At 35.5% G+C, this 27112-nt stretch overlaps 3 protein-coding genes across 3 annotated transcripts in view; 1 reads left to right on the forward strand and 2 right to left on the reverse strand.

Moving 5' to 3' along the window:
- LOC107668431 (T-complex protein 1 subunit zeta-like) overlaps positions 1-4000 on the forward strand; it is a gene marked incomplete at its 5' end in the record, with an annotated part of 8951 nt that extends 4951 nt beyond the window's left edge. Inside the window, 3 exons of the mRNA XM_016460297.1 lie at positions 1954-2056; positions 2258-2330; positions 3795-4000. Coding sequence (XP_016315783.1) covers positions 1954-2056; positions 2258-2330; positions 3795-3867 — 249 coding nt within the window. The remainder of the gene's footprint in view (positions 1-1953; positions 2057-2257; positions 2331-3794) is intronic.
- Positions 4001-5432: 1432 nt separating this feature from the next.
- On the reverse strand, positions 5433-16717 carry poglut3 (protein O-glucosyltransferase 3). The gene is made up of 8 exons (XM_016460337.1): positions 16264-16717; positions 15641-15835; positions 13757-14040; positions 12135-12351; positions 10341-10537; positions 8770-8964; positions 8566-8670; positions 5433-5984 (listed from the first exon to the last, which is right to left on the reverse strand). Exons 1-8 carry the CDS (start codon positions 16493-16495, stop codon positions 5856-5858), a joined length of 1554 nt encoding a protein of 517 aa, XP_016315823.1. The 5' UTR covers positions 16496-16717; the 3' UTR covers positions 5433-5855.
- A 1356-nt stretch (positions 16718-18073) lies between these two features.
- The window catches only part of tmprss15 (transmembrane serine protease 15), a 19181-nt gene continuing 10142 nt past the window's right edge, over positions 18074-27112 (reverse strand). The window contains exons 12-24 of the mRNA XM_016460315.1: positions 26328-26469; positions 26142-26231; positions 25886-26011; positions 25036-25176; positions 24843-24953; positions 24633-24765; positions 23056-23151; positions 22919-22968; positions 22647-22842; positions 21234-21415; positions 19922-20017; positions 19681-19820; positions 18074-18337 (exon numbers count right to left, since the gene is read on the reverse strand). Coding sequence (XP_016315801.1) covers positions 18158-18337; positions 19681-19820; positions 19922-20017; positions 21234-21415; positions 22647-22842; positions 22919-22968; positions 23056-23151; positions 24633-24765; positions 24843-24953; positions 25036-25176; positions 25886-26011; positions 26142-26231; positions 26328-26469 — 1683 coding nt within the window. The 3' untranslated portion in view covers positions 18074-18157. The remainder of the gene's footprint in view (positions 18338-19680; positions 19821-19921; positions 20018-21233; positions 21416-22646; positions 22843-22918; positions 22969-23055; positions 23152-24632; positions 24766-24842; positions 24954-25035; positions 25177-25885; positions 26012-26141; positions 26232-26327; positions 26470-27112) is intronic.

The following is a 27112-nucleotide window of genomic DNA, read 5'->3' on the forward strand; positions in this document are numbered from 1 at the left end:
CAGCGCCCGCGCTATTCTCCATTGGAAATGAATGACCGGTCTGTCGCTTGTCGTTTGTCGGAGATGGTGGAAAGCCGGCTTGAAACGCAGTGGAAACGCCAGTATGACGAGGATCGTTTTCATTTTAGAACATAAACGCACCAGTGTAAATGTAGCCTTACATCTAAGGGGGCTGGGACGCATTAGCACTACAGCCTCACGTGTGCGCCACATCTCTGAGTGTAACCGGTGTTAACTAGCAGGTGTGTTTGACTTGACGCGGACCGACTGTGCAGACCGATCAGTGTATTACAGTACCATGAGAGCTAAAGAGTGCAGACTGCTACGTGCGCTTTCGAATCGCTCTCGCGGATGTCAAACACTGATCGATCTGTCGTGTGTTGAAGGCATATTGGCTCACTGACGCTGATGAGATTAACCCCTTAGGTATCGAAATTTGGTACCGAACGACGAGACGTTTTTCGATACTCGATGGTATCGAGGCAATTCGATCGGTGCCTAAAAAGTATCGAACTTGATACCCAGCCCTAGTCATGATGTATGGTTTTATCACAATATATAATTTAGTAAGTAAAAAAAGTGTTGTCCTCCTAACAGGTTAAATAACTTTATTAAAGATCTCTTACTAAAGAGACTATTTTTTTTTTAAATGCACAGAAATAGCATATGAAGTAAACAAGTGTTTCAAGATTAGGGTGCAAAAGATTAAAGTTCAAATGAATGAAAGAACAATAGGTAACAATTTAATTAACATTAGTTAAAGCAGGTTAACATTAACGAACAATGTGCAATAGCGAATTGTTGCAGTAGTTAATATTCTTTGTTAATGTTGTTTAATAAAAATACAACAATTTTTGTTAATGTTAGCTCCATTGAATAATATTAGCAGACAACTTTTGATTTTATAATGTATTATTAAAAGTTGAAATGAACATGAACTAAGAATAATAAATGCGGTCGTTGTTATTTCTACTAATGTAGTTTATTAATGTTAATGGAACCTGTTAAGTGTTACCGAACAATAATAACGAATCAGTCAATACATAGGCCATGTTTTAGGTTAGATTAAAAAAAATGTTTAAGTTTGAAAATAAATAGCTTGGGTGTGTAAGTATTAATTATTTGGTGCTATGGTGAAGACTAAAGCGAATATAAATATCTAAATGACTTTGAAACATTGACACAGTTCAGAAAGTAGCGTAGCTGCTTTGTTTACAGGGTTACCGGGGTAACGGCAGCTGCTTTGTTTACAGGGTTACCGGGATAACGGCAGCTGCTTTGTTTACAGGGTTACCGGGGTAACGGCTGTGTTTCTGCCTCTAGAGCCCAATGTGCATTAGGGCTACTACTAATAAATAAAAAAAATTATTTAAGGAATAATCACACAATATTTCTCCCATGTTTGAATTTAATAGTGTTAAAACTGCTTGCCAAAAACAAAGTTTGTTTTCATTTGATTAAAAGATTAATTAAATTACAGTTTTATGCCTCCATCTGATAAACAGAAAAATGTAAAAACACAACACAGAATTTCTGGAAAAAACTAAACATTTTATAGGACTATTGTAAAAAAAATACATTTTAATAAATTAAGTTGTTTCATGCATTCAAATACTTAGACATGCTTAAACAGAATTTGGTAACAATAACAAAAAGAAAAGAAAACATATTTCATAGGGCCCTAAAAATGTACTTGATATAATATATTGATGTTAAATTGTATTAAGTTTCATGATTTTAATAAATTAGACATGCTTTTTGATAGTTTAATTTAACCATTAAAAAGGAGTCCAGAAAAACAAAAAACAAAATAATGGAATCCAGAAAAATTTAAATAGAAAAAACTGAATTTGGGAAAAAATAAAAGGGATTCCACAGGGCCCTACATGCGAGTTGACAAGCTTCTTGTTTAAAGGTGTCTTTGAATGACTCCAGTTTCTCTCCTCCTCCAAGGTTCTGGCTCAGAACTCCGGCTATGATCCTCAAGAGACTCTGGTGAAGCTGCAGAGTGAATTCAAAGAGACGGGAGCGCTGGTGGGAGTGGATCTGAGCACAGGCATGTCTCGCTATACACTCAGATTACTGTCTGTAAGGTTTTTGTGCAGTGCAGTGCACTCTAGTGTCTAAGAGTCTTACTTGGAGGCACCAGTGTATGTAAAAGTAAGATTTACCTCCATGTTAAAACCCAGCACCTGTGAAGCTGTTTGAGATGCTCGTGCTCCTGTGTGTGCATCAGTGTGGTGTGTTGTGTGCGCAGGTGAGCCCATGATTGCAGGAGAGGTCGGTGTGTGGGATAACTACAGTGTGAAAAAGCAGCTGCTTCACTCCTGGTGAGTTCCAGCAGATCTCGTGACGGCCCAACACTTTCTCAATAGATCTGTCTCTGCATGTGAAGCGTCCTCCACACACTCTCTGAAGGGAACTGATGGCGTTTTCTTTCAGCCTGTCTCTGTGTAATAATCACCGTGCAGCTTTATAATTGCAGTAGTGGCTTGAATTCTGCTTTTCCATGAGCGCCACCTGCTGTCAGACACCTTACAATATAGAAATTAAAGCAGTAAGCCCCTAGAAGCCGTGGTTTATGGTGAATTTATAACAGCTAAGAGGTGTTAGGCACGACGTGAAGCGGAGCTAAACCCCTTTAGCTGTTATAAATTCACTGTAAACCACGGCTTCACGGGGCTTATTGCTTTTATAAAACGGTTATTCCATATACGTAGTAAGGTTTCACAAAATAAAACAGAGCAAATAAAGTGTAATGATATGAATAAAAACAGTATTCTTCCACCAAACAATGTAGCTCCTCGGAAACAGTTGTGGTTGCAACAAAGTGGTTGCCGAGCAACAGACAAACGTAAACAAAGGTGTGTTACTTTGTAGAGTAATTTACAACAGCTTCGAACGCGGCTCAGCCAATCAGAGTCAAGGACCAGAACGCTCCGCTTTATAATAATCATTTATGATTTCCCCTTTTCTTAAATAATGGGTTGAAGGCTAAAAATGTAAAAAGTTTATTTTAGTGAAACATCTGTTTTTGTTAAAACTATTATTTGAACTGTAATATTTTTGTTCATTTTACAGTTTAGAATGCTACCGTAGACATTGCTCGTTTCTAAACAAAAAAAAGTACGTTGTAGCAATGTTATTTTAAAAACTTTGAAAATGTTCTGAAATGATTTTCAATTTATTATTTTTTTTAATAAGAGTAGACCTGTTAATGAACATTATAGCTGATCTCCTCACAACCTGCTTCAGCAAATTCTGAAATACTTTTTCTGTATTTCATACTGGTGTGGGTGCCAGTTATAATATTTGTCATCTACAATAGTATGATAACTTGTTTTAACAGCTGACATTATGGAGTATGCATATGCAAAAAAAACACATTGACTGCGTGATGAAGCCTGTTAAATTTAATTTATGAAAGCAAAAATGTTTTTAATATATTTGAGACAAGATATAGTTAAGTAATATCACACGAGCGCTGTTTTCGTGATCGTGATCATGAATGCTGTATTGATTTTATATAACAGTTCAGCAAACATGAAGTTAATATTGAGCAAGTTACGTTTTAGACACAATGCTGTTCCTGTTTTACCCATTGATATAGTTTCAAACGAAGCCGGAGCAGTTTGTGTTTCTCAGAGCAACAGTTCTTTCAATCATCCTTTCATAGAGACAGTTGCTTGCTTGGTTTCTGAATGAATCCTGAATATGGCACACCCCTAGTGCCACTGTTTTCATAGGTCAGTGTGTTTTTGGCTCATGCATCTGTCTCTCTCTCGTCTGCGCAGCACTGTCATCGCCAGTAACATCCTCCTGGTGGATGAGATCATGAGAGCCGGCATGTCTTCACTCAAAGGCTGAGTCTATCAGCCAGATCTCTGCCGTGGACTCCAGACTGTTGTCACTGTATTTATGAGCTAGGAAGCGTTTGCTGCAGTTAGTCGTGTTACAGAAGCACTGAATTGCAATACACACTTTTCTTTGTACCCATTAATCGTGTTGGTGTTTTTGTGTGAGCTGAGCGAGTCGAATCAAGAATGCATCTGTTTGAGTGTGAATTTGTGTGTTCTCCACCGTGTGGCTTTTTCATCTCTTGGTGACCAGACAATAAAATGCTGCTGGCTTTTGTTAATGCACAGCGCTCAATTGCAATGAATTATGGTGTCCTCGGGTGGACCATGAAATTACAGTATTTCCCCTTTCAAGTAGTGGATCATCATCATGAGTATTTTTTTTCACAGCTGGTGAATTCCAGTGTTTTTGTGCCTTGAAGGGCACTTAGAGAAGGGGATGCCATTTCTATGGGATGATGCACACTAAAGTAAACTGACTGAATTCCTTCATGAAGTCCCCTTGTGAGTTTAACACCCAACGGGGTTTAGCTTAAGCCAGGACTAGGCCTTGGTTAAATTAAGATATTTAAGCAACTTTTATAAAAATGACTTCGAAGAAAACATTACAGGTGTATCTTCAGCAAATTTTTATTTCTGGGTGAACAGTTTCTTTAATGCATGCATAGAAACACTAATACAAAAGTATGTCCAGATCACAACAAAATAGAGTTTTTCAAAAGTCTTATAGAATACGTCGCAATCTCATGGCAGATTTCACATTTTGGCGAACTGGTGGCTAATTTGTATGAATTTGTGAAATTTTGTCTAATCTGCTCATAGTAGCAGGAGTGGACCGTCATGTTTGCTTTATTCCTAAAAATCACATTTTTGTATAATTCATACAGCACAAATTCATACAAAATGGTAAAATACTGTAGTAATGTTTTCCCATGAGCTCGAGCTGATCTGGCACAAACGAACACTGGAAACCAATGGAATGTGTTAAAGCTTAAGGCAAGCGCATAAAACGTCATTTCAATCAGACTTCACTTTGTTCACAGACTTTTGACGGAGGTTTGAGTCAAAAACTCCACAGCATCAGAGCTGCTTAGGCTCTAGTCTATATCATCGGCACAGCCGGCAAAGAACCCAATGTTTTGAAGCATGTTTGATATTTTCAGTATGATATGTGACCCTGGAGCACAAATCCTGTCATAAGGGTCCATTTTTCGAAATTGAGATTTATACATTATCTGAAAGCTGAATAAATAGCTTTCCATTGATGTATGGTTTGTTAGGATAGGACAATATTTATGCTGAGATACAACTATTTGAAAATCTGGAATCTGAGGGTGCAAAAAAATCAAAATATTGAGAAAATCATCTTTAAAGTTGTCCAAATGAAGTTCTTAGCAATGCATATTACTAATCAAAAATTAAGTTTTGATATATTTACAGTATGACATTTACAAAATATCTTCATGAAACATGATCTTTACTTAATATCCTAATGATTTTTGGCATAAAAGAAAAATGGATAATTTTGACCCAAACAATGTATTTTTGGCAATTGCTACAAATATACCCCAGCGACTTAAGACTGCTTTTGTGCTCCAGGGACACATATTGTAGTGTTAGGAATGTTGATGTTCTCTGTGCACAATCAGCAATATTGCATGTATATAAATAATGCATGTGCTTCATTTAAAGCATTCATTAGAAAGTTTACAACAAAACTGGCCCTGGCTCTTTTCATGTGACAAATGATATTCATCAACCTTGTTACACATGAATAAAGCCTAGGAAGGTTATACAAGGGGGGCGGGGGACAAACAAACTCAGTTCTGTAAAGTAAACGAACAGGCATCAGAAATCAGGTGCAAAAAAAAAAGGGAAAGTAAAAATGAGAAAAACTGGGATTAATGCACATAATTCTCTGTTAAACATGTCGCTCCCAGCAGACCTGCTTGATTCTGATTGGGTGTCACTGAATGAGTTTTGGGAAGGCAGCTGTTCTCAGAGCTCGTTCTTCTGCTCCTCTGGAGATCTGTGGCAGTCACACAGAGCGCTGTGATCAGACGGCTGAGGAACCAGCTCCATGTCGGGATGAACCGCAGGCCGAGTGCTCTGACGAGCTGCGTACGTCTGTCAAAGCACAGAAAATACATCACATCCAGCAGAACTGACCTTGTGATCATCTGCAAACTAACAGGTGCACAAGGTTCGAAAAACGATCCAGCAGCATTCGTTTGCAGACATACTGTCATGCAAGAATCCTTTTTGAGTGCATTAAGCATTTAACCTATAGACCTTTTTCACATTTTTATTTTTATAGGATTTTCAATGCTGATGAGCGTTAAACGTGTCGTGAAACGGGTGCATTGCATTCAGGACAGTTGTTTTTAGTACTGAAACAAAACCTTGTAAATGGGTTATGACCAACATAATTATGTTACATAAAAAAAACATACATTTTCTGCATATTTTACTTTTTAAGAAATGTAATCATTATATTGTACATTGTAACACCTCTTTTGTGTTCTAGGTATATTGTGACCCAGCCAGCAATCGACTGAAGCTTTACATTTTTCGGTTAGATTTGTCTCAAAAATACTTTCATAAATTATATGTAGCCTGAATATGCACATACAATGACACTATAAAAGACACTATAAACATAAACAAAGGAACAACAGGGCTTTTTGTTAGAAAACAACAATTTTGAAATTTTGTTAGAAAAATAATATGTAGGTTTCATAAACTTGGACTGGTTTCGAGCGGCAAGGAATTCAACTGATTTCAATGAAGTTAATGCTGGTAATTCTGAGGTTAATAATTTTTAAAAATTAATGTAAAGATATATTCAAATAAAATTTCTCATAAATATTGAAAAAACATCTTACAGTGGTAAAATATCAACTACTTTTTTTATTCATTAAGTAAAAAGGGTGTTCAATGTAGTAATAACATGGCAATAACAGTCATGTCCAAAAATATCCACATTTTTGCATATTAATGAGAATTTCTTGCTCAGATACAATATGGTTTTAGTTGAAAAATATGAAGTTGTTGACTGTTTTATAAGCTCAAATCTGAAATAAAATAAATAAATAATAATATAAATAAAATATTCAGCAATACATATATATATATATATATATATATATACTGGAAACGTCCAGTTTGATATATTGTTACTTTTGACAAGAAACAAAGTCTCATCTTTCAAATTATGTAACATTTTTTTCATGAAATTCAAATAATAAATGTTTTGACGCTCTTTGAAGATCGCTGTATAAACGCCTCAGCTCAAACTTTCAAATTTCGTGAAATATTAGACTATATACTCATCATATTTGACCTGTTATTACCTGTATAAGTTGAGTGCTTATTGTTTTATATTTACTGTATATTATTATATTTAAAAATAAATAGTAATTTAAGTTTAACCTCTAAAAAATGCTTTGGGTCAAATATGGACTAACCCAGCTGTTGGGTTACATTTTTACATTCAATTTTTAGCCCAAAAGTTGGGTTAGTCCATATTTGACCCACAGTTGGGTTGAAACAGCATTTTTTAGTAATGTAAAAGGCTGTAGTTTAGCACATAAGCTGAGGTCATTTTTATCCCTAAGAACATTTTTGTTATAATTGAACTGTTTAATAATTCAAATAAAAATAAAAATGAATTTTATGTTTAGTTTTCCCCCTGCTGTACCGAAACCATACCGAACCGTGACGTCAAACCGAGGTACGTCATGTTTGTGTTCAGTTATACCCCTAATATATATATATATATATATACACTACCGGTCAAAGGTTTGGGATCAGAATGATTTTTAATGTTTTTTTCAGGAGTTTCTTATGCTCATCAAGGCTGCATTTATTTGATCAAAAATACAGGAAAAATGTAATATTGTGAAATATTACTATGATGTAAAATAAAGTTTTTCTATTTGAATATATTGTAAACTGTAATTTATTTCTGTGATCAAAGCTGTATTTTCAGCATCATTACTCTAGTCATCGAGGCTGCATTTATTTGATCAAAAATACAGGAAAAATGTAATATGGTGAAATATTATTATGATGTAACATAACCTTTTTCTATTTTAATATACATTAAAATCTAATGTATTTCTGTGATGTGCAGCTGTATTTTCAGCATCATTACTCCAGTCTTCAGTGTCACATGATCTTCAGAAATCAGTATAATATGCCGATTTATTATCAGTTGTGCTGCTTCATATTTTTTTGGAACCTACTTTTTTTCAGGATTCTTTGATGAATAAAAAGTTAAAAAGAAGAGCATTTATTTAAAATAGAAATCTTTTGCTGTTCTTTTTAACTTTTTATTCATCAAAGAATCCTGAAAAAATATCGCAGTTTCCCAAAAAATATTGTGCAGCACAACACTGATAATCTAATAATAAATCAGCATATTAGAATGATTTCTGAAGATCATGTGACACTTTATACTGGAGTAATGATGCTGAAAATACAGCTTTGATCACAGAAATAAATTATATTGTAAAGGATATTAAAATAGAAACCATTATTTTATATTGTAATAACATTTTGCAAGATTACGGTTTTTTTTCTGTATTTTTGATCAAATAAATGCAGCCTTGACGAGCAGAAGAGACTTCTTTAAAAACATTACAAGTCTTACTGATCCCAAACTTTTGAGCGGTAGTGTATGTGTATATAAATGACAGGCTCTTACCTGAAGCACGCTGTAGTAATAGCAGTAGAGTCTGTGAGGCTGAAGCACATCTCTCACCAGCGACTGTCCGCTCTTCGCTATGGCCTCTGCTTTTGTGTCATTCTTCTGCATATATCAAACCACAAGTGTGTGTGTGCTCACAAAACAATACACAGCTTTTGCAATGTTGCCACTGTAAGATGCACGTGATGTCAGCGTTCGTACCTGAGCCCATCGGATCTTCTGGAGGAGGTCAGACAGGTCTCTCTTCACAGGGATGTAGTGCACACCTGCTTCCAGATGCGTGTAAAAGTGCTCGTAGTACGGCGAGTCCTGCTTGAAGACCAAGCTGTCCCCCAGCATCAGGTACGGAAACCTGTAGGCCGCTACCGTCCCGTCCACGTTCACCTGGTACTTGTACTGGAAGACGAGAACAAAGCATTTTTAGGGCTGTCAGTTCAACGCGTTAATTAATTTGTTATGAAACAATAACGCAGTTAACGCACTGGCTCCGCCCCCAGACCTGTACATCATCTTACATTTCATACAGTTGACTGTTGACAAATGTGATGCATCCATAAATGCAGTTATGCCCTGAAATTCAAGATATTGTGGCAAAAAAAATGCCCCTGTATGAGTTTTTGTCTCATATTTATTTTATATGATAAATGCTGTTTCGGTCCCGAATAGCATGAGTGCAAATGTGATTTTATACAACAGTTCAGTAAATAAGAAGTTAATATGCTATTAATATACTTTAAACTTTAAAGTAATATTTTAAACACAATATTGTGTGTTTTTGCTCAGTTTTGCACAGAACATATGTGACCCTGGAGCACAAAACCAGTCATAAGTGTCAATTTTTTGAAATTGAGATTTATACATCATCTGAAAGCTGAATAAATAATATTTCCATTGATGTATGGTTTGTTAGGATAGGTAATCTGGAATCTGAGGGTGCAAAAAAATCACAGCGGTGTTTAGTTTCTGAATGAATCCGCATTTTGAACGAATCGTGTGAATCAATGATTCAAAGAGAGAGCCGTTTACTTCATTCCTGAATGAATCAGCCGTTTGAACGAATCGAATGAATGAATGACTCAAAAACGCTTTTAGTTTTAGTTTCTTATTTAAAACATCATTTAATTTCAGAAACAAAAAAATATTAAAGGGGTAGTTCACCAAATAAAATGTAATTCTGTCATCACTTACCCTTGTAATGTCGTTTCAAACCTGTATGACTTTTGCACAACATAAAAGTAGATATTTTGTTTATAACAAAGCTGTTTTGGTTATCAGTGACTGTCACTGTATGAACAAAAAATACTGAGATTTTTCTCAAATTATGTTTTTATGTTCCATAGTTTATGCCTAAACATTTATGTGTAATGCATTTCATGTTGAATCAAATAAAATATTTCTTTTAAAGCTACTATTTGTAATGTCTACTTGATACACTGAAAAAATTATACTAATTTTTTTTAAGGTAAGTGGTTGCAAACAATTTATTTTAGCTACATTTAATTTTAAAAATATGTTGAAAGTTAGTCAACTAAATTTGTTTATTTAAATGTAGCTAAAATAAATTGATTGCAACCACTTACCTTAAAGAAATTTAGTAAATTCAATTAATTATTTATTTCAGTGTACTTTCTCATTTAGCACAATAATGGCTTTAAATTATATTTTGTGGGTAATTTCACAGCCAAATTTAGTTAGATTTACTTAATCGACATTAAGTATTAAGTAGAGAAAAATGTCACATTTTCCTGCAGCTTTTCCACTGCATCTCTCACCTTAAAGAAGTCAAAGAATCCCACCAGCGGTGCTTTTCCCAGATCCTTCTCCCGGTCGCGAAAGAAAAAATATGCAGTTATTCCAGCGTCGAGCAGCTCTGGATTTTCTTTGGACATTGTTACCAGACGCAGGCGCTCCTCTCGACTGTCCCGGCCTCTGAAGAACGCCTTCTCCGTTTTATCTGACCACACAGGACCTGGAGAACCCGAGAAGATCCAGAGAGTGAGACAGCTGATGCTGGACACTAGCGATGACAGTATTATCAGTATCACGATAGCAAAACTGTCTCGATATTATCGTGGTCACATGACGATATGAAACGATAGGTCTTCCGGGCAAAAAGTGTAGTTTTTAAAACCCTCATCCGTCCCTCAGGTCATTTTGACCTGAAAATGATTTTCAAAAAAATTTTAAAAATCGTGTGTTGATCGTACCGGTCCAAGATTTCTTTACTTCTGTCACACTTGCACCGGGAATACACAAAAAAAGAGTTTAAATGGGTGCAATAAAAAAAGTAACAAAAGTGTCAATTTGACCAGCATAGGAATGAATGGAATTTACGAGAGAACTGCATTTTTCATTACATTTTTTTTTATATACAAAATCTGAGACAATGCAGTAAACATTTATACCCAAATGAAGGGCTGAGACTACAGAATACCCCAATGCAGAAAATACTCACACACACACACACATGCACAAACACACACATGGTACACACACTCTCATAGAACACATTATAATATGTTTCATGTTTCTGCTGGGATATGACTGTCATTATTCCTTTTTTTTTTACTTAACACGGTTAGATTTGAGTGATGTGGTGGAGACCAATGAGTTTATATCATATTTATATTTTTAAAAATATATATTTATTTCCTATTTATGAAATTGTATGAATATACATATGTTTAGGTTATAATTCAGTTAGATTTTTTTTTTTTTTTTACAAAATATGGATTTTGTGATGTTTCAATATATATTTTAATCCATAAACAACCAAACTGAAGTTTTAAGATTATCTAATTTCTCATGTTTCACTTGTTTTGCTCAGTTAAAAATCTCCATAGGGTTCTATAGGCCCCTCTAGGGGCTGTAACCATAAAATGCAATTTTATGTAATATTTCCCCCACCAGATGGCATCAGAGACACTCAGTGACTCAATTCCAAGGCCGTCTGTTGGTTTTTGATGAAACAGGACTGAAATTGTGTCTTTCTTTGTTTTTGGTGAAATAATGTTAAGAATATCCAGAGTGTTCCTTCAAAATAAAAGCGTTACGTAAAATCAAAATAAAATCTCTTTCAAGTGTAGAAATTAGGAAAGAAGTATTGTAATTTCTCTACTGTAGTGTAAAGCAAAAATAATATAACTATGAAATATTCATTTTCATTTATTTTACAGTGCAATTGTTTTACAATATATGGCTATTACGGTCATTGTTGTTGTTATATTCTGATTTGTTTGGCTTCCTCAAACACCAGTGTGAGTGTAATTTAGACTGAAACAGTATATCATAAATATTAAGAGGGTTGAGTCCCCTTTAAAGTTCAGGTACGAGTCAATTCACTTTTCTCTGTGACTTTTCTCTGACTTAAGTTTTCTTAGTTCAAAACATGAGCTGCAGCTCTTAATTCTGAACTCTCAAAGTGCACTAGATAGAATAATTTAACTTTAAAATGTACAAAACTCATTTTTTTACCAATTCTTCATTTGTCTTTTTTTTTTTTTTTAAATATCACAATATGATGGTATGGTTAGATCCCCACTGGACAGTGATGTACAGATGCGCACCTGTGTTCCCCTGCACCGACAGCAGGTCACTGGTGACGCCTCTCATGGCCTCTAGACACGAGTGTGTGATGTCATACGTGGGGAGGATGATGTCACGCGTGTCTGAGGAGCCGCACCACGAGATGATGGGCACCGGGCCGGGTTTGTCTCCCGCCTTCCGGTTCTCCATCGGCCAGTCTCCTACGTTAATATAAAACTCCACATCCGGTAATCTCACCTGGTGCAGACGGGACACATAGAGCAATAACATAGTTCAATTAATCACCATAAAATGTAGAGTTAAAATATTCCCAAAAATCTGAAAAAAAAGTGTGCATTCAGAATATAACTTAAACCTGGAAATAAAAATATTCTTTAAAAAAATCAAACAAAAATGTTGAAGATTGCACTAAAGATAATTAAAAATTGCATCACTTTAGGTCCCTAATCAAATAATTAAAATGGAAATAAAACAAGCAAATTTATTGCATTAACAAATGGAGTACCAAATATCAAGAAATTCATGTGCATTTTTAATTAAACTTTATAAACTAATAAATCAACCCTTTTGTGAACTGCCAACCAGTGTATAAATACCACATTTGCAATAATGGTCCCAAAGTTTTGTTTACCAAAGTGTTTAAAGACAAAGGGCCAGATTTACTAACTTTAACGTCTTTTGGCGTTCAAATAGTGCTGTCAGGATTTACTAAAGACACGCAGTGATAAATGATCGCTTATTTTTTTAATTATTGTTGCGCCTGACCTTACTGAATATGCATTTATAGGAGTTTCCCTTTCAGATGGAAAATTTATGGGAGGAGCGTATTCAAATGAATCACGCAACGTGATTTACTAACGTTTGCGCTCGTCAGATTACTGGCCATTATTTAAAGTGCCCCTATTATGGATTTTTGAACATGAGCTTTCATGCAGTGTAACACAGCTCTAAGTGAATGGAAACACCCTGCAAAGTTTTAAATCTGAAAGTGCACCGTGTATAAAGTTATTGTCTCTCAAAAGAAAGAGTCGACTCTGAATCATTTAAACGAGTCGTTTTTAAAACGAATCCCAAGCCGTTTCATGTTGACGTCAACGTGAAACATTAGCATATTGCCCGCCCACTTCTTAGTCTTCTCGTGTTGGTCTGAATGAAAATGCAAATTCATTCTTCGCCACTAGATGTCGCTTCTGGAGCGGTAAAAATAGCGGTTTCCACGGTAACGCTGTACACAAAGCAGCACTGCGCTCACAAACACTGCTTTATCAGGCTTTACAGGCGAGATCCAATCAGACCAATCACCGCAGATTAGCAAGTAAGGTAAAAATAAATGCATATTATAAGACAAAGTGTTTTTTGACCTTGCATGCATGTCAACCTGTTGTTGGGGACTCCCAAAACCAAAATATGAACCTTTCATAACCCATAATGGGGGCACTTTAACGCCCAAAAAAGCATGTCTTAAAGCAGACGGTAATTTGCGATGCTCTTGGAAGATCACGCTGGTCATTATGGTTTGTTAGTAAATCACCCGCAGAATTTCCCCTCCCATCGGTGCTTTTATGCAATTGCGATCTAACGCTAATGTGCCCTGTTTAGTAAATCCAGCCCTATAAAGTAAGACAGCAGCTGTGTATCGTACTTTGCGAGCGAGGGAGAGCAGCATCTCGTCGGAGAACATCTTGAAGTCGGTGTACTGGCCCAGCGAGCGGCGATGCAGCTGGTTATTGATCAGGCTGTAGTGAACGAGTCCTCCTCGTCTGGAGAAGCGCTGAGGAACCTCCTGCAGGAGCCGCTGCAGGTCGATGGAGGGGAAGGAGATGAAGTCCTGCTGGATCTGCGGCTCCTGCTCGGGACACTGCAGAGCGCTCCTCCAGACGTGCGGATGCCGCTCGGGACACACACAGTACTCGTGATACACCGGACCTGACAGAGACACAACAACAGGCCTGATTACACACAACATCTGAGAAAAGAGTCTGTGTCTTTGAGTAAGCACAGTACTCATCATGGAAATAATCTACTTTAAAATAATTCACCTGAGCAAGAACTAGATGCGATGACTTAAATGCAATTAGCTAAAGTTTAAAGTGCTTTGTTGATCCACTTAAGACAAATAATGCAGTTTCATAGTAGTGCTGTCAAACGATTAATCATGCAAAATGCATGCAAAATAAAAGTTTTTGTTTACGTAATATGTGTGTACTGTGTATATTTAAATACACACATACAGTATATATCTTGAAAATATTTACATGTATGTATTTATATTCATATAATTTATATTATATATAGATATATTTAATATAAGTGACCCTGGAGCACAAAACCAGTCATAAGGGTCAATTTTTTGAAATTGAGATTTATGCATAATCTGAAAGCTGAATAAATAAGCTTTCCATTGATGCATTGTTAGGATAGGACAATATTTGGCCGAGATACAACTATTTGAAAATCTGTAATCTGAGGGTGCAAAAAAATCGAAATATTGAGAAAATCGCCTTTAAAGTTGTCCAAATGAAGTTCTTAGCAAAGCATACAATGTATTGTTGGCTATTGCTACAAATATACCCCAGCGACTTAACACTGCTTTTGTGCTGCAGGGTCACAAATAAACATAACATATTTTTCTGAAATGTATACATGCATGTGTGTGTATTTATATATATACATAAGTACATACACATATATTATGTAAACAAAAACTCTAAACTCGATTCATCGTTTTTAAACAGCACTATTTCATAGTTACTTCTATTGTGTTTGAAACCTGGTTAAAGTACTGACAAGCATTTATGATGAACTAAAATATATATTTAATGCCACTTCTGTTGAACCGTGTAAGTCTTGCATTTAAATATATTTGTAATTACACATTAATATTGAAGTTGCAATTTAGTGCATTTAAAATATTGTAACTTAACATGCCAAATCAAGCACCAGTTATGATTATAATCAAGTGCTTTACATGTGCTTCAGTGTGTTACTTCAAGTGTACTTCTTTAAAATGCAACAGATGATTATTAAAATTAACTTTAGAGTAAAACGGTTTGGCGTTATTATAAAGTGAACCTTTTAAAGTTAAAAACAGCCATGAGAAAGTGCACTCTAACTGCCCTTTTATTTCTTTAAAGAGTCATGAAACCCTAAAAATCTTTTTTTCTAGATGCTAACAGATATGTACAGTTTGCACATCAATGAAAAGAACAATAGCACTCATTATGTTTATTATTAATATTAGGGGAAAATTTGTTCTTTTTTCATTTTTTGGAGGCATTTTCTTCTTCTGGATTATATCTGCAAGTACAGTTTTTTTTTAAATATATATATTTCTAAGTACTTTTAATCACACTACATACAAGTGCACAATTAATACTTGCACATCTTTTTCACAAGGGTATGTTTGCTATTTAAAGAAAACGTCTTATATGTGATCGCACTACATGTGTGAAGGCAAAACATACACATACACCATATCTATCAATGTTAGAAAAAACTGAACAGATATGAGAAAGAATCCCTTTACCCCGAAGAGTGTATGGAGAGTCTGCCACAGGCTTGTCTTGATACAAGACTTCAATCTTTAGACCCTTCGAGGAGCTTCCATAGAGTCTGTATCTGACCAGAAGAGAGCCGTCGCCTCGATCTAAAGGAGCTGGGACATGAACACGAACATACTGCTGCTCCAGAGACGATATCTTCACTCTGAACGAGTCTGCAGCTGAAACCAGCAGAACACAAACCACTGACACCAGACCCACATAAACACTGCTAACACTCAGTCTGCATGAGGCGAGTGAACGCTACATATTTTACTACAGACTGAAGAACAAACAAACAGCAGCTAAAGTCTGATCATCCGTAATAAAAACAGTCATAAACAGCAGAACCTACATTTGAGCATTTGGATAAAAGCGTCTGATAAATGACTAAATAAATGAATAAATATATATATATCTTGTCCCTGAAATACATTTTTAATTATTATTTATATCTTTTATTTATTATTTGTATATGAGGGTTGAAACTAAATATATTTTCTATTTTAAAAATATACTTCATTGAGCTTCACATATATTTGGCATATTTCGGAGACAAAAGAAGAAGTATATTTTTCCGCATGGGTATGTGTGAGTGTTTGGTTCTCACCGGGAGACACGCTGATGTTGCGTCCCTCTGAGTCCACGCTCTGGATGTAGAAATATCTGACCGGAAGTACAGCAGCAGGACTCAGTCCAGGTCCCCAAACCACACATTTCCCCGCATCGATCTCTGCACTCCCGCTAAACCCCACGCTTACACACACTGCAGCGATGAGCGAGGCGAGGACAACATGAGGCACATTCGAGCGAGCGTTTCTGAGCTTTAGATGGGGGACCATTTTCACTGCGGCTCCTGTCGAACAGAGCAACGCGGGACTGAACAAACATTCAATTACAGCTAAAGTTCGCTGCAGAACTGCTAATGATTTATTGGCATAATTAATACAGACGTGTTTTTCTGTTTCGAGCGTTATAGACCGGGACTTGTTGCGTTAAAGTAGAAGATAACACGTTAAGAAATAATTAGGGTGGATTTTGAGTGTGGCGCTTGTGCTGCGGTGCGCCTCAAAAATAAATCCGGCGAGATTCAAAAGGTGTTCAATAGTTCCGGATCTTCTGTTTCGAATCAGTGAGTCGGAGTTGATTCATTTCGATGATTCGTGAACAGTGATGCTTGGTCAGTTTTACAATTTAGGTTTATTTTTAAATAATTTTAATAGTTATGCGTGAATAACACAAAGAAAGGATGACACTTATTTATAACCTAGTTTGCCAAGTCCCGCCGAATAACACACAAAACAAGGACTAGAAAATAAAAAACACTAATTCTACAGAACCGTCATGTTTAATTAATGGTATTTAATTATTTGTAGGTTTATTTAATATGTTACACTTTCATGAAAACATTTATAGCCTAGTTTGTAAAAGGCGTCATCATTATACATAACCATATAAAATACATGTCGCCTATGTATTTGTTTTTTTCATTGTTTTTATATGGTTTTGAGCAGCTGGTTTAATTTGTTAATTTAATTCCGAGCTTCTTTGTGTTCCATCAAGTTCATAATGTAATGCAATTATTTTAATGGTGCTTAATGAAAAAATGCATGTGCCTATCTTTTATTTATTTGTATTTTAGAAAATGTTATTTTATTTTACAGGTAAAATGTGGACTGGACACATTCTTGACATTTTCCTTATTAGGTGAGAAATGCACTGCTTCATCAGTCTTTTTTCATGAATTGTGAAAAGTTGTGTATTTTTAAACTCTGCTCAAAGCTGAAAAGTTCTCAAACATTACAAGAAATAAAGTCTTTATTTATTATGCTCACAGTAAAACAACTGTAGCAAAATATATCCATTTTTCAGTAAATAATTAAAATAATGTATATTTTAAATTGTTTATATTTTAGAATTATTTACAATATCACAGTTGGTTTAGATGAATATTACAAACTGGTTACTAACAAAAACATTGTCCTCCATCAATTACATTCACATTTTTTTGTAATGACAGTAAAGTGCACAGAACATATGTGACCCTGGAGCACAAAAACAGTCATAAGGGTCCATTTTTTGAAATTGAGATTTGTGCATCATCTGAAAGCTGAATAAATAAGCTTTCCATTGATGTATGGTTTGTTAGGATAGGACAATATTTGGCTGAGATACAACTATTTGAAAATCTGGAATCTGAGGGTGCAAAAAAATCTAAATATTGAGAAAATCATCTTTAAAGTTGTTCAAATTAAGTTTTTAGCAATGCATATTACTAATCAAAAATTAAGTTTTGATATATTTACGGTAGGATATTTACAAAATATCTTCATGGAACATGATCTTTACTTAATATCCTAATGATTTTTGGCATAAAAGAGAAATCTATAATTTTGACCCATACAATGTATTGTTGGCTATTGCTACAAATATACCCCAGCGACTTAACACTGCTTTTGTGCTGCAGGGACACAGATATAAAAGCTGAGTTGCTGGGAGAATGATCAGAAGCCTCTCCAGTCGGAGTAGATGCGGCGGTTCTCTGCCAGCCACTGAACGAAGAGACTGACGCGAGCGTACGCTCCGGGCCGCTGCGGTCGAGCACAGCCGATGCCAAACGACGTGACGCCGACCAGAACCCAACCAGCGGCCTCTTCACACATCAGCGGCCCGCCAGAGTCCCCCTGACACACAATAACACAGAAAAACACCTTTCAATGATGCTCAAGTTCAGGATCGGTGCACGTTTTAATGATTCTTAAAAGACGTTTCTTCTGCTCATCAAGACTGCATTTATTTGATTAAAAATACAGAAAAAAATAGTAATATTGTGAAATATTATTGCAGTTTAAAAATCAGTTTTCTGTGTGAATCTCTGTTAAACTGTAATGTATTTCTGTGATCACAGCTGTATTTTCAGCATCATTACTCCAGTCTTCAGTGTCACATGATCTTCAGAAATCAGTATAATATGCTGATTTATTATCAGTTCTGGAAACTGCTTAATACATTTTTGGAATTCAGAATTCTTTGATTAAAGGTTAAAAAGCACAGCATTTATTCTAAATAGAAATCTTTTGTGACAATGTAAGTCTTTACTATCACTTTTACTATCAAATTTAGCACATCCTTGCTGAATAAAAGTATGTTTCTTTCAACAAAAAAAAATGTTTAAACTTTCAACGGTATAGTTTTGAATAAATGCTGTTCTTATCAACTTTTTATTCATCTGTTAAAAAGTATCACAAGTTTCACATCATTGATAAATCAAAATTATTTTTGAAGGATCATGTGACACGGAATATGGTTGTTGAGAATTCAGCTTTGATCACAGGAATAAATCATATTTAATAATTTAGATAATAAATAATTTTAAAGCATATCAAAACAGAAACCGTTATTGTAATTATATTTCACAATATTACTGTTGCTGGCGTTTTTTTTTGTTGTTGTTGTTTTTTTCAAAAAGATGAGCAGTAGAGACTTCTTTTAAAAAATAAAAAAAATTAAAATCTTACGGATCCCAAACTTGTGAACAGCAGTGTATATATATATATATATATATATATTTATTTATTTTTTCAAGCAGGTTACAGGCTAATATATTTCTCAGATCTGGCACATGTGGATTTTATCACTCAAAAAATTGTATAATTTACAGTGACAAACTGTAATTTGACATTCCCAGAATTCCCTGCATGACACTTCATATTTGATGTTCTTTCACTGAAATAACTGTAAAAAAAAAAGTGAACAGACAAGAAAGTAGAAGGAAAAATGAGGAATAAGTGCATTACAATGATTCAAAACAGATATTAGTACTTCAATATGTTGGTTTATTAACATTACATCAGTTAATGAAATACAGTATTTTATTGTGAATTTAAGCTAAGCCTGTAAAACCTAAAATGTTGCTACCAAATTTTTTACGGTGAAGTTCTGGCAACCACAGCTGCCGGTATTTTACCGTAAATGTCACAGATTTTTTTTTTTACAGTGTAATCCTATGTAAGTGTACAGTACACACCTGACAGGAGTCCACTCCTCCTTCAGCGAAGCCGGCGCACAGCATTCGCTCGGTGAAGTTGTACTCCGGAAGCCATTCCTGACACTGTTTGTTGCTTAAAAGCGGCACAACGGCTTCCTGTAACACATCGGCTCTGGAGCCTACACATCAACAACACTCCGCTTACACACAACCACCAGAAACATTACAGACTCAAATCTCTGTGTGCATCAGAAAAACTCTGTGTTTGTGTCTATCTGACCATCTTCAGCCGTCAGTCCCCAGCCAGCAATAACACACTCTCTCCCTTCTTCAATCTCAGCTCCGGGATCTGGGAGGCAGATGGGCTGCACGTAATCTGGAAGATAATAATCCACTTCTATTGGTTGCATTTTCTTTTTAATGCTTGGCAGATCATTTCTTATTATGCACAATCAGTGCACTGAAAAATGTTCAAAATCAATCCCACAAAGAAATGTTCAGGTGAGATTTCACTCAGAATCTAAAGGGGAAAAGTGTTTAAATGTCATGAAAATAACATCACAACATCATAAAGGGGGGCCAAAAATTGGCTTGATTTTCTTTATGCAAATAAATGAAGTTGCATACTAATTGCACCAATTACTTTCATGTGCAAAATGAGTAAATCGTGGATGAAAAAGTATAGCCTGCATACTGTATACACTACCATTCTAATATTGCATTTTAAACACTATTTTAACAGATTTTAATGTATTTCTGTGATGCGCAGCTGTATTTTCAGCATCATTACTCCAGTCTTCAGTGTCACATGATCTTCAGAAATCATTCTAATATGCTGATTTGCTGCTCAAGAAACATTTCTGATTATTATCAATGTTGAAAACAGTTGTGCTGCACAATATTTTTGTGGAAACCGTGATGCATTTTATTTTTCAGGATTCACAGATAAACAAAAAGTAAAAAAAACATAATTTATTTAAAATAGAAATCTTTTGCAACATTGTAAATCTCTGTCACTTTCAATTTAATGCATCCTTGCTGAATAAAAGTATTAATTTCTTTGAAACAAATACATCTGTTGAATGGTAGTGTAAGGTATGACCACAATGGCATTCACGACTGAAAACTTTTGCACGATTGTTGTATTGGAAACAAACAAATTACATAAATGTGACCCTGGACCAAAAAAACGGTTATGTGTAAATTTCTTAAAATTGAGATTTGAATAAATAATCCTTCCATTAATGTATGGTTTGTTAGGATAGGACAATATTTGGATGAGATACAACTAATTGACAATCTGGAATGCATATTACTAATCAAAAATTAAGTTTTGATATATTTACGGTAGGAAATTTACAAAATATCTTCATGGAACATGATCTTTACTTAATATCCTAATGATTTTTGGCATAAAAGAAAAATGTATAATTTTGACCCATACAATGTATTGTTGGCTATTGCTACAGATATACCCCAGCGATTTAACACTGCTTTTGTGCTGCAGGGTCACAAATGTACCTTTAGCATGCCTGTAAAATGAAAAACATAGTAAAATACAACATTTGTAGAAACAAGTTTTGCCTGAGTACCTGTGAAGTTGGCAGGCGTCTGTAAGTGCATCAGAGCAAAGTCCGACTCCTTGGTTCTTCTGTTATAGCGCTGGTGCATGATCACGCGGTCGATCAGATGTGTTTGTCTGCCGGGGTTATCCGAGCCGAACTGAGAGTGAAGACCCAGCACCGCCGCCCAGTTTGACAGGTGCACGTTCTTTCTACAGGATCAAACCTCTTTCAGTTTCTCAGTGAGCTTGTGTTTTACAGTCAGCAGTGATACTTTTAAAAGTAATGCATTACAATGTAACGTTACTCCCTAAAAATGTAACTAATTACGTTACTTAGTTACTTTTTATGCAAAGTAATGCGCTATGTTACATTTGCGTTACTTTTTAAATCTGGACAGGGCTTGCTTGTTTGTTTTTAAAATAAAAAGTTCTATTTTTAGCAAATGTAAAAGCCCCTTAACACCAAAAAGTGAAAGGAATAAGCCTCAGGCTGAAGGGAAAGTAAATTCAGGTCTGTACAGTAGAATGCATCACTGCAAAAAATGCTTTTCTTACTTAGATTTTTTGTCTTGTTTCCAACCAAAATATCAAAAAATTCTTAAATCAAGAAAGATTTTCTAGACAAGTAAAAATTATTGTCTTGTTTTCAGAAAAAAAACATGTAAAAATTAAGTGAGTTTTTGCTTGAAACAAGCAAAATAATCTTATTTCAAACAGAAAACAAGATTATTTTGCTTACCCCATTAGCAGATTATTTTGCTTGTTTCAAGCAAAAACTCACTTAATTGTGATTCTTTTTTTCTGAAAACAAAACAATAATTTTTACTTGTCTAGAAAATCTTTCTTGATTTAAGAATATTTAGATATTTTGGCTGGAAACAAGAAAAGTAAGAAAAGCATTTTTTGCAGTGCAGAAGAAGAAACACTCCTTAGCAAAAAAAAACAACAAAGCACAAATGTTAGTTTATCTAAAGTAATTTTTGCTCATTAGTATGGCTGAACTGAACAAGACACTGGTTAACAAAATGGGATTAAACACATAAAGCATATTTGTGTTATTTAACATATTTAATTATTGCAGGTTTGAGTCATATTCTAAATGTGCATTTCACTGTTTTAATTCATTTTGATGAATACTGAATGTGTTTTTGTGCAGGTGAGATGAGTAAACACATGTTCATATTTAGTCTAGAGCTACAGTAACATCACAGCACTCTGCACTTGCTCCTGATTTCTCTCAACATGAGGACTGGAGACTTGTGAGTCAATGCATGGGAAACAAAGTTACTAATTTAAAAAGTAACAGATATTTTCTTGTAAATTTAAAAGTAATGCGTTACTTTACAAGGTACTTGAAAAAAAGTAATCCGATTACGTAACTCGCGTTACTTGTAATGCGTTACCCCCAACACTGATGATCAATACCGTATACACTGCTTACCCATAAACACAGTGTGCTGCTGTGATCAGCCATTCGCTGTCAATCAAAGTGGCTCCGCACACGTGACCGCCCAACCAGCGCAGAGATGCTATCCATGGCCACGCCCCTTTCTGAGCATCCTGACCGCCCACCACTCGGCCCGCCTTGTTTCCGTTTCTAGTCTCACTGTTTAAGGGGACTTTACGGGCGCCACATGCTGTAAACAACAAGAGATGCTGGACTTCTGCTGATTTTGAGACTGAATGAAGCCGAGCTGCGGGTTTCAAACTTACGCTGATTGTTGCAGAGCAGCGACACGATCTTCCCGCCGAGGCACGTGTCACTTTAAAAAGACACAAAAGAATCTGAGATTTTATAGGCCAATAAAAGTGTTTTTATTTTTCATCAAATGTATTATTTCAGTGATTACCTGGGTTTCAGATCCAGAGAGCCGTTAGTATTCACACTTACAGTAGTAAAGGGAGCATCTCCATCCGTAATGCTGGAGAACGAAGCATCTCCTGACCTACAGACATCACAGTACACTTTTCACACTGTTCCCCGACAAGCTATTTTAAGCTTAGCCCTATAAAGCTACTGTATCATATTTAATACACACATTTCTAAAGCCTTTAGATTATCATTAAGATCAAAACATTTGTTTCTGCCACTAAATGCAAAATTGAATAAAAGGCAATTGTGACTTTTTAGCTCACTATTCTGACTTTTTGTCTTGCAATTCTTGCGAAAAATACAAATAAAGAAAGTCTATTTTCTTACAATTGCAGGTTTATATCTCGCAATTCTGAGGGGAAAATCAGAATTGCAAGAAAGAAAAAAAAGTCGTGAATTAATAAAGCCGTATTGTGAAATAAAATAAAAAAGAGTTGCAATTACCAGTTTTATTTTTTATTCAGTGTTGGAAACTAGCTTCCATTCCTCTGTCGTCTGATGGATAGTTTATACTTTTTTAGCAAGTAAAAGGCCTTGTAGTTTAATTTGAAGAATTGCCTCTTTCTGCTGTGAAATCTTTACTGATTTTCATAAAGTATATTGTTTCATATATTTAAAGCTGAACATTTCTTAGACTAAAGCAACTAAGGTTTAGACATTGCATTGCATTATATGTTTTCCCCCCACAATAAAAACTACAGAGCTTTGATCATAAAACTAAACATTTAAATCTCATCTTACTAAGGCATATTACTGGAGTGATGACTGATATTTATCATAAAGATCTCATTGATTTACAAGCTCAGGATTTCATCTTAAGATTTGTCCATATATAAATATCAGCATTTTTGCAGTTTTGCTCAGTTTGAGCCTGTATATAAAACCGAGCTGTTCTTTCCTCATGTATGAGCTCCATATTCTCACTGCGTCATATTATAAGTGAGCCTGCAGCACAAAAGCAGTCTCAAGTCGCTGGGGTATATTTGTAGCAATAGCCAACAATACATTGTATGGGTCAAAATTATAGATTTCTCTTTTATGCCAAAAATCATTAGGATATTAAGTAAAGATCATGTTCCATGAAGATATTTTGTAAATGTCCTACCGTAAATATATCAAAACTTAATTTTTGATTAGTAATATGCATTGCTAAGAACTTCATCTGAACAACTTTAAAGATGATTTTCTCAATATTTAGATTTTTTTGCACCCTCAGATCCAGATTTTCAAATAGTTGTATCTCAGCCAAATATTGTCCTCTCCTAACAAACCATACATCAATGGAAAGATTATTTATTCAGCTCTAAGATATTAAAAAATTGACCCTTATGACTGGTTTTGTGCTCCAGGGTCACATATGAGAAATATAATCCTGATGAATCAAGTATGCTACTCAACAAAAACACATATGCATCTTTTTTATTTATTTAAAATTTATTTATATTTTTGTCTAAAGGTTCAATAAACAATTACACATTTTTAAAAAATGTATTATTTCACGTGTCAGGCTTGATATGATCATATTCTCACTGTCTTCCGTGATTAAGTGTTTACCTGAAGCCCAGGTAGCGGCAGAAGAAGTGTGAGAGCTGAGAGCTCCAGTCTTGAGCACACACCGTGTAAAGATGATCCTGGACCTGAAGTCTCAGTCGTTCAGCTGCAGTGACGTTCTCTTTGATTATATGCACTGAAACACAGCAGAGCATGTGATAGCATGCATGAACGGCGTGATTGGGTTTGTTATGGTTCAGATTGTTGGCTCACCACAGTCAGCTTCATCAGAGCCGTCAGCGCAGTCTTCTGCTCCGTCACACACACCTGAGCTGGACACACACACTCCTGTGCCGCACTGAAACTGACCGCTGGGACACGGATCTGCATATTGACCAGAGCTTATGTCATTTCTTAAGCCGGCTGCATGTGGTTATACTGATATAGTGCACAGCAGAAAGCATACCTGGCTGCCCGAGGTTAATGCCTGTGCTAAAGTTGGCTAGAAAGCCTCTGTTGTTGCCCGAGGCATCTGTGAAAAGCATGACTGTCATCTGAGAGCTTGTAGAAAACAGATCCGGGAAGGAACGATCCCCAGTTAGGACACCTTCAATGACCAAAACACACATTACTTTACATTCTGTGCAAATACACTAGTAAAAATCATTTTATAAAATGTGCAATATTATGGCATAGTGTGTGCATTTCATATCAGAGGTCAATGAAATATTACAATTATTAATAAAGTATGTGAATCTTTTTTTTCAGCAAAGATGCATTAAATTGGTCAAAAGTGAGAGTAAAGACATTTCTAATGTTGCCAAAGATTTCCGTTTCAAATAAACGCTGTTCTTTTGAACTTTCTGTTAATCTGTGAATCCCGAAAAATAAAATGTATCACAGTTTCCACAAAAATATATTTTTTAAACATTTGATAATAATCAGAAATGTTTCTTGAGCAGCAAATCAGCATATTAGAATGATTTCTGAAGATCATGTGACACTGAAGATGCTGAAAATTCAGCTTTGATCACAGAAATAAATTACAGTTTAATAGATATTCACATAGAAAACAGCTGTTTTGCATTTAAATATTATTTCACAATCTCTGCTGTATTTGTGGTCAAATGCATGCAGCCTTGATGAGCAGAAGAGACTTCTTTCAAAAACATAAAATCTTACCAACCAAACGTGTATATATATATATATATAGGTAGAGTTTTGTATTAAAACATTTATTAAAATCCTCCCATATTATCTGTAATATAAATGCATGCCTTAATAAATAAAACATTTGTAAATATATGCAAAATCACCTAGCAGCTCTGAGTAGGGCGTCGCTCCATCTCGAACTTCTAAAATGTCATAAGCCATCTCTAAAGCAACGTCTTGAAAATGCAGCTGGATATTCTGTCCTTCCTTAGCATGTAAAGTCCACATACCTCAACAAGATAATGACCAAAACATTAGAAACTGAAGCAGGCAGAGGTGCAGTTTCACATTATTTTTTAGAATCTTCCATAAATTGTTCTGCATTCTTAAGGATCATAATATAATGTGTCTAGGACTCACATGAAGCTTTGTGTCCGTAGCCGTTGGGGTAGTTTGGAGAGCTGAATGTCGAGTTGGGTTCATACAGGTCAAACGGTCCCCAACAATCCTCTGTGATGAATCATTCAAGCTCATCACATGAACGTGACTCCTTTGCAATCTCGTGCTAATATAAATGTCATGACTGCAGCAGGTATAATCGCTCACCTGGTATAGGAGGAGGAGTGATGGGAGGAGGGACCGGGGTCGGCTCCGGAGGGCCCACTCCACAAGAACCAGGTGCTACGCTGATATCATCCAGAGCAATGTCATTCAGAAACCCTGCCCTCTTCTGCGCCTCAAACACCAGCTGAGAGAACAACCAAACGGCCGTTAATGACCTTCTAAGCATCTTACGTTATGAAGTTTAAAGGGATAGTTCACCCAAAAATGAAAATTCTGTCATTAATCACTCACCCTCGTGTCGTTCCAAACCCGTAAGAGCTTCATTCATCTTCAGAACACAAATTAAGATATTTCTGATGAAATCCGAGAGCTCTCTGACCCTCCATAGACAGCAATGTAATTAACACGATCAAGGCTCAGAAACGTAGCAAGGACATCGTTAAAATAATCCATGTGACATCAGGGGTTCAACCGTACTTTTACGAAGCTATGAGAATACTTTTTGTGTGCAAAGAAAACAAAAATAATGACTTTATTCGACAATTTGTTTTTCAAACAACATATGCAACATATGTACGCGGATACGTTGTTTTACGTTCAAATCAAAGCATACATACGTTGCATACGTTGCATGCTCGTCCGCAAATTGTTGAATAAAGTCGTTATTTTTGTTTTCTTTGCTCACAAAAAGTATTCTCGAAGCTTCGTAAAATAAAGCAATAAGCCCCGTGAAGCCGTGGTTTACAGTGAATTTATAACAGCTAAGAGGCGTTGTTAGACCCCCTAAAACCCCCTTAGCTGTTATAAATTCACTGTAAACCACAGCT

Source organism: Sinocyclocheilus anshuiensis, unplaced genomic scaffold, assembly GCF_001515605.1.
Source record: "Sinocyclocheilus anshuiensis isolate Anshui unplaced genomic scaffold, SAMN03320099.WGS_v1.1 scaffold2749, whole genome shotgun sequence".
Lineage (NCBI taxonomy): Eukaryota > Metazoa > Chordata > Actinopteri > Cypriniformes > Cyprinidae > Sinocyclocheilus > Sinocyclocheilus anshuiensis.

Coding starts and splice junctions, on each gene's coding strand:
- poglut3 (XM_016460337.1), bottom strand. CDS start 16,495: ATGGTCCCCCATCTAAAGCTCAGAAACGCTCGCTCGAATGTGCCTCAT. Junction 12,352..13,756: donor TGCTCTCCCTCGCTCGCAAA/GTACGATACACA, acceptor CGTCTGCACCAG/GTGAGATTACCGGATGTGGA. Junction 10,538..12,134: donor GTCGGTGCAGGGGAACACAG/GTGCGCATCTGT, acceptor CGGGTTCTCCAG/GTCCTGTGTGGTCAGATAAA.